The sequence below is a fragment of the Oryzias melastigma genome, linkage group LG17 (genome assembly GCF_002922805.2).
Source record: "Oryzias melastigma strain HK-1 linkage group LG17, ASM292280v2, whole genome shotgun sequence".
Taxonomy (NCBI): Eukaryota; Metazoa; Chordata; class Actinopteri; order Beloniformes; family Adrianichthyidae; genus Oryzias; species Oryzias melastigma.
The window spans coordinates 26076229-26084123 of NC_050528.1; the positions used below are offsets into that span (position 1 = coordinate 26076229).

The 7895-nt window shown below is 40.6% G+C and overlaps 1 protein-coding gene across 1 annotated transcript; it reads left to right on the forward strand.

Moving 5' to 3' along the window:
* Positions 1-2732: 2732 nt before the first annotated feature.
* On the forward strand, positions 2733-7691 carry LOC112147749 (calcium-activated potassium channel subunit beta-3). The gene is made up of 3 exons (XM_036216270.1): positions 2733-3531; positions 5792-6012; positions 6756-7691. Exons 1-3 carry the CDS (start codon positions 3356-3358, stop codon positions 7106-7108), a joined length of 750 nt encoding a protein of 249 aa, XP_036072163.1. The 5' UTR covers positions 2733-3355; the 3' UTR covers positions 7109-7691.
* The last annotated feature ends 204 nt before the right edge of the window (positions 7692-7895 follow it).

Consider the following 7895-nt stretch of genomic DNA (forward strand, 5'->3'; position numbering starts at 1 on the left):
AAAACTGGGTAATTTTAACATTTTAATTTTTCTTTCTCATGGTGTGAATAATTTTAAATTGCCCGTTTATGTAGGCTGACATTAAGGGTTGTTTTTAGTTGTCTGAACAAATAAGGTTTTGAAAAAAAGAGGCAATATTTACATAGGTGGGAGGGGTCACAGTAACAACACTGCGTGAATGGACCCTTTCCTTATCATGCCTTAGGGGGAAAAGGACTCATCGTGAGAACAGATTGTCACTCAAACCCATTTTTTTTTTTTCTCTCAAATCTGAAAGATATGAACAGATGACAAATCAATTGTTTATTGTTGCCACTGTCTCTTCCTGTGCGTGCCAACTTTCCCAAGTTCCCCTGGATAAGACTTTAAACCAATTTTTTTTAATCAAGTCACCCATGCCTCCAAGCATCGGCAATGCGAGGCAGAGACACTTGATTGGATAGAATCTAGACCAATCAGCATGAACCCTCCTGTCTGTGATTGGCTGTTTGGTAGCACATGTATCACGCTCAACTCAGAGTTTTGAACGCAGAGGGCAAAAGTGTGACGAGGCACGACGCATCTAGAAACATTTATGTTGCAAATGCAAAAATATTTTATGAATGCAAAAAAAAAGTTTTTGAAAGAAGATATTAAATATTTTATTTGCATATTGTGAAGTTTTATTCTTAACACTTTACTTTTGCAATTTAGAACATTTTGATCTCAGAACTGTGACTTTTGGTCACAATATGGAGGCACAAAAATCACTCCATATGAAATAAATTGATATTTAAAAATCTGTTTTTTTTTGTTTTTGCTTGTTTACTTCCCGATAATAGCATGGTGTAAGCCACATGAAACTCTCTGAACGCAGGTGGAGGATGGAGCAGGAACATCTCTGCCGGGTGTCATCAGGGAGTCCAGACCGAGTGCGACACCGCTGTTTGTTTTCCTATGTGCTTCCTCCCTGTTTTTTCAAGATGCTGTCGAGTTCCTAGCCTTGGGCTTGTTGTGTCAGCCGGACTGTCAGCCTGTCAATATCTCCTTCTGTTTTCCAGCAGCCCATGAATTATAGAGAACTTTTCCTAATTGTCTGAATAACACATAAATGTGACCAGCATCTTGCACACATATTGCAGTTTTCAGAACGACAGGCCCAAAGAGGTTATAAAAAGGTCGTGGGACTTCTTCTTTCACCAAATATTTTCGTCTTAAGCTGTGAAAAGAAAGAATATCAATCAAAAAGTGAGCTCATACAGATTTTCCTCTCCACTCTTAAGCGTACGAGTTGCCTCACCTGCGGTGGTTTCTATAGAAACCCATGAGGGTGGAAGATGTTGTTGCTCTCACCTTTGAGCTTTGGTAAACAGCAGCGGGCTCCCAGGTGAATAAAGTCCAGTGCGGTGCATTCGACCCATCAGCGGCACACCGCAGCCTCTCTGACACACGAGCTGATCAGCTTTTAGCCAAACAATATTTGACTTTCAGATAGAGAAGGTTCCTGTCAGGCGGATTCGAAAACTGGGAGGTGACCGATGAAGGACTGGGCATGTTCTTGAACGCAGCCTCTCCCCGGGGGTCATTTAGCATCCCCATTAGCATCAACCTGCACGGCGCTCGCAGGCGGCAGACACGGTAAGAGCAGGCAAATGAGCGGGCCAGACTTTGTAAAAACACCGTCAGGAGTTAATCATGACAGCAGTGTCCAACCAGATGATTCTGGAAACAGGGATTTTGACAACCAGAGAAATAACAATCCAGTTTTTATCATTTGATAAACTTGTGTGTAGCAAACAAGAATATATACTAAATACTTTGAAGACCCCTAAGGATAAAAAAAAAGTTTTTATTGTTTTTAACATGTTCTTGTGGTATTTTTCTCATGATTGAGGACATATATCAAGAACATTTACCTCTTAATTGAATTTCTGAGTATTTCTTTAGTTAAACTGTTGTGAATCAGGAGTAGACGGATTGTATTTGTGACATAGAAAATACACTGGGTGGGGCACAAGCTCCCTGCTCTGCTCCATTCTGATGCATCCACTTGCAGACAAATAGATCCATGTTCCCTTTTCCGGGTCTGAGCTGGAATCTGACTCAAAACTGTGTACTGGTAACTGGATAGCTCCAATATTGCTCACCATTTTTGTTGCATTGGCAATGTGATTGGCTGTAAGCTTGCAGAAGAGCATGTAAACAGATGGAACGGTCCCACCCACAACTCAAAGACAAATTTCTTATGAACTCCCGCTGCTCTGCAGAAGCTGTCTAAGAAAACAACACAATTATTTTGATTTTTCCTAAAATTAAAAGACGACCAAGAACAGTTTAACAATAGATCAAAAGATGATTGGAGTCGATCTTTAAGTGTAAGTGTTGGAGATGATTTTGAGATATCTCAGTTGGTTTTACGGCCATCAAATGGACTGCTGGATTTGACCACTGACTGTAGAAACAATGGACAAAGTCAGGTCTGGCGTAAGCCTTAGAAAATGTCTTACCTGTGGCTCACGCGAATCAGGTCAAATCCGTCACTGTGGCTTCCTGATGCGTGCAGCGCCATTTTGAAACCCGTCAACAGTGATTGGTCGGAGTTGGTCTGAGTCACATTTCTAGAGGAACTACTGTCGCTAATTTTGAGTGAGCTCGTTTGAAGTCCACACCGTTCTACTGAAAATGGACTCAGGAGAATCTGTCAACCAAAAGTTTGAAGTATTTTACTGAGGCATCTGATTGGTCAGTTTATAACTTGAAAAAAAATATTTTAAAAAGTTAGGATTAGTAATGGAAGTCTAAGGGATTTTGACCTCTTTGAACCAGCAGGTACTCCCTATTTGTAATAGGAAGGGGGAGGGGCTAAAATGTATATTGTTTTACCAGTCAATGATTTGGGCTTTTTTAAGGTTTCACAGCTCAAACCTGTTTCCTAACAGCAATTGCTGATTGGGCCTTTCAGTGTTTGCACTGAAATTGAAAAAATGAAGATAGTGACTTTTGATTTGCTCAGATAGTCTTTGACATATTTATTTTCAATGTCTTCTGTAATTTATTCAGAATTCTTCATTTGTGAAGCACAAGTGTGTAAAATGTGCTTTAAAGGTTATAGAAATTGACTGAATTGGACGACAGTGCTGAATTAAAATGAAACTTTGTGTGCTAGTTGTGCTCTTTTACGTGGACTAAATGTGTTTTTACTCTACACAAAAACCTGTATAAAATTGTTTTTTTTTTTTGTTTGCTTTTTTACCGACAACATTTCAGCCATGAATGGTTAAGCTGTATTTCTGTTTATGAGAGATTCTGTTTCCTCCTGGATCATGTGTGTGAACATGTGTGTTTGTGTGAGAGGCACAGGGAGCATTTCCACAGCATGCAGGAGCAGGACCACAGGGGGGAGGGGGGCCAAGGCCAGGGAGCCCGAACCCAGAAGCAAGCATCGAGCGTCGGGGAGGATCGAGCCATTCTGCTGGGCTTCACCATGATGGCCTTCTCCGTGCTCATGTTCTTCGTGGTCGGCATGACCACGGTCAAGCCGTACATCAACAGGTACTCCCATTCAAGCCGAGGAGACTTAATCTGGTGGCACTAGTTGACGTACAGGATAAGCCACTCCTACTGAGTGAAAAAATGTGCAGGATTATTGTTTTTTTTCTAAAACTAGAATTATTTTCTTCTAAAAACTTTAAAATGGACCCCTAGAAAGTGATATTTTATTCACACCAGAGGGCCGATACACAATCCAATGTTTTTCCCTGTACAGAACATACTTTCTTTTTGTTTGTTTTTGCTTCTTTGTAACGTTTGATGAAAGTTTAATAAAGTGTGTGCAGTTTTAATGTAGAACAGCATTGTTTCTAAGCCTTTTTTATGCACTACTTTTTAGATTGGAAATTTTTTTTTGTTCTAAATCATGATGCCCCTCTAAAACTACATTCACACCGCTCTTTGAAACGAACGTTCAAATGACCACTTTTAGTGAAAAGTCCATGTAAATGCAGGTTTTGAGCTTTGGTGGTCAAAACTCCCATGTTTACGTGTCGCTATGCTTGATTGTTTTTAGGTTCCACGTACTAAACGCACAGCCATTGAACGTTGAATGTTAAACCAGTTGAACTTTAACCAATCAGGAAGTATGGGTGGCATCCTTTTTAATTCACAGAAGTGCCAACAATTGAACATGACCGAGAAATGAATAATTGCGGTTTGTGTCCAGACGGAATTCTATGAGTCTTTCATTTATCAGAATAATGCCGTGAAGGAAAAGGTCCGGAACAAGATTTGAACCACTTTGACATTTCACATTAAGCCTCTTCCAACTGTAGGCCGCAACCATGCACTAGTAAACAGTAGAAATGGGAATAGAAGAAGAAGCCCCTCCCTGCTTCTCCAATGTGAACACTATGGGCTTTAATGCGCGTGCAAGAACTTGTGTTTAGTGTCTTTTTGGCCAAATCTCTTGTGAATCAATAGCTTTAGTTTAGACCTTACTAACTAGTCACATGATAAACCTAACATCAAAAGGCTTCTTAAATTCCTTGATTTTCTTATAGTTGGAGAAAGTTCTGTTGTTTTTTAAGCATTTGTTACCTCCGCTCCAGTTAGTTTGAGACCTGTGGCTGTAATCAGATTTGAAATAAACTCGTTTTGTGGGAAAGGAAATGATCATCAATAATGGATAACGGCTTTCATCCCGTGTATGAGACTGTGGAGGTGGTGTGCAGCTCCTTCAGACTCCCACAATCCCCCAGTGCAGGAAGGAGCATGACCATCGGGCATTTACCTCCGACTGCAGATAGACTATTCAGCAGCTGCTGGTTTTTACCTGCAAACTGAATGGTGTGAATGGTAAATGTTGTTCATTTGGCTTTTTTTTTCTTTAGACACCTCCTATTATTTGTCTTTTTTATGAGGGATGAAGCTTTAATGATATCATCTCTTTTGAACGTTGTATTATTTATGTTCTGCTGTGACTACAACGTTTTATTTTTGTTTAAAAAACAGAATTTGTTTTGAGAAGTTGCACGTTTACCAACAAGAATCTAGTAAAAAATTGTTATATTTATGAAAAGTAAACATTTTAAGTCATTTTTAATTTCACTTTTTTAATTAAACAGAAAATTTGATCCATTTTAATACCCATGTTTTTATTATAGATGTGGAATTCTTAAAAAAAAAATAAGAAAAACGAGAAATATTTTGGCCATTTTAACCCAAAATACTTAAATATTTTTTGTTCATATTTAGGGGTTGCCGCCTGTGCCATCTTGCATTGTTTGAGATTAAAAGTCATTCCGAACCAAAGAAAAAAGAACAGATCAAAAAAGAAGGAAGAAACAGAGCTAACAGGAGGAATTGCCCCGCCGAGCACAAGATCTGCTCATTAAAAATCCTTTTTGACCCATTTATTGAAGTAATTATAATTCTCACACATGCAATCAGGGATGTGTTCATTTCAGAGAAGAATGTGCAGAGAATTACAACAAAAACACTGCGTCTGCGCTTTAACCCTGAACTCAAATCCAAACGTCTGCTCTCCTGATGGTGAGCTGGATGGGTGTGGAATATTTGACTTGGAATGAGAGAAGCCGTCAATATTCACGCGCCAAAAATCAGCAAAAGGGGACAGAATGATGGTGGTGGGGTGGGAGGGGTGCACACAGGTTACCCCAGTAAACTGCTTTTAAACCAGGAAAGTTAGTGCGCCAAAAATACACAAAAACTCTTGCTATAAAACTGACCTAATCCTAATTTCCCATAATGCTTTTCCTCAGCAGGGAGTCCATGCTTATTCTGTCTTTTATTCCAGTCGCTGGGAGGAGAACAGCAGCTGTGTGCTACAGCAGACCGCCATCTTGGAGAGGTGGGTGGACTGCAGGGGTGTGAGCTCAATGCCCTGCCTCACGGTGACGGTTTACCTCAACGGATCCGCTGACGGGGTTTTTCTCCACTTGGACGAAGAGTCTGTCTTCCTCTCGTCTGTAGTAAGTATTAGCAGCCAGCCTGTCTTCCATTGCAGCTCAGTCTCAGGTCTGAGAGTTTAAAACTCTCCACGTATTTTATTTTGGAAGAATCCAAACCAAACATAAGCCAGCTGAAGGGATCAAACTGAGGTGGAGGGTTTATTTTCTTTATTTATTGTTTTTTTGAGTGAGGTTGGAATAGTTGATGCTTTCTTTTTTTATGATATATTTTTTATCACAAGTTATTTAAGTTATAAACTGGCCAATCAGATGCCTCAATAAGAGCATGTGCTGGATGCTGGCCCCACCTCAAACGTTCAAAGCGTTTGATTGACAGATCCTCGGACCAATCACAGCTTACTAATGTCTTCTGGTCCCAAAATATCCGTACTGTGGAAAAATGGCGACTGAACTGACTTCATTTTGTTGGAACCATTTATGTCAATGGTATCCCCAGCAATGGTCAGGGGGCGGGGAGTTTTACACGAGTGATGCCATATTTAGCTCTATTGTGACTGTATATGAGAACCGGACTGAGTGATTGTGATGTCATCAGTAAAAATGGATTAGTTCCAGCCAAATTAAGTCAAATCAGCCGATATATATATACAACTCTCGCCAATCAGGAGTTAGCTTGTTGAAAGGCCACACCCCTGCCACTTAAAAGAGGGCTCAGGTGAATCTATCAAACATCCAATCATGTACTTTTATTGAGGCATCTGATTGGTCAGTTTACTTATTTACTTTTACTAAAAAGAATATATATATATCTAATGAAAAAAGTTGAGGTTAAAAAATGTAGCAGAGCAGGAAACTGTCAGCTGAGCCACGAGGAACTCCACGATGAAGTAAAAAACGTGGAGAACAACCTGACAGGTCGCCAGGGCAGCACGTTCCCGTGCTTCAGCAGCCGGAAGCCGTACCTCAGCCACGCCGTCCTGCGCAGGAAGTACACGCTGAGCCGGACCCTGTTCGGCCTGCTGTGGCCCTGCCTGATGCTGGTTGGGGGAGCCGCGCTGGTGGGCCTGGTGAAGCTGACGCAGTGGCTGGGCCGCCTGTCGTCCAGGGCGGGCGGCGAGGCGGCCAGGTGCCGGAGTCTGACTGACACGGAGGGCGCTCTGTACAGGCTGCTGCAGGGCTCCAGCGCGCAGTCTCCCTCCTGACATCCGCCGACAAAGCTGTTCTGTTTGAAGACTCGTGCTTTGGTTTCCACGCTTTAGTGCTGCCTGATCTAAATGACCACAGATGAGGTCAAAGGTTAAGTGAAGGCCAAGAAATGATCAAAATCGATCAAATCTTTATCCCTAAAAGAACTTTTTATCACAACCAGCACTCCTTCATAGAAAATCAACTTCCAAAACTGTCTGGTTCTTGAGCTTCAATCATGATCTCCAGGACTGATTTTTTTTTTTTTTTTTTTTTAGCCTTTGCTCATGAACCAATGGATTCAAACAAACCCCCATCTCTCTGTTTTAAATCAGCTCCAGCGAGGCTGATGACGAGAAGCCTTAAAAAAAAGACTTGCAGAGAACATCCAGCCCGGAAGAATCCACTTCAGGAACAATCGGAAAGCAATTGGAACGCAAAAGAGCAGTACGGCCCGACCTCCCTGATGAGCCGTCACTATCTTCTGTCAGAGCTCAGAGATAATCCAGTTACTTTTGTTCCTTTTTGATAGAGATTGCTATATATTTTTATTTAGTTTTCTTTTGATTAATCAGTTGAGGCTTGACACCAAAACAACAAATAAAATGTCATGTTTGGGTAAATATTGAATAAAATGGAATAAAGTTGGATTTTTAGAAGATAAAAGGCTCCTAAATGATTGACAGGTGTTTTATGTTGGATTTTTGAACACATTTTATATTTTAAAATAGCTTTTCCTTTTTTTCTACTTTTTTATGTTACTATTTTTCAACAAAAAGAGCAATTTTATTTAAAAAAAACCCT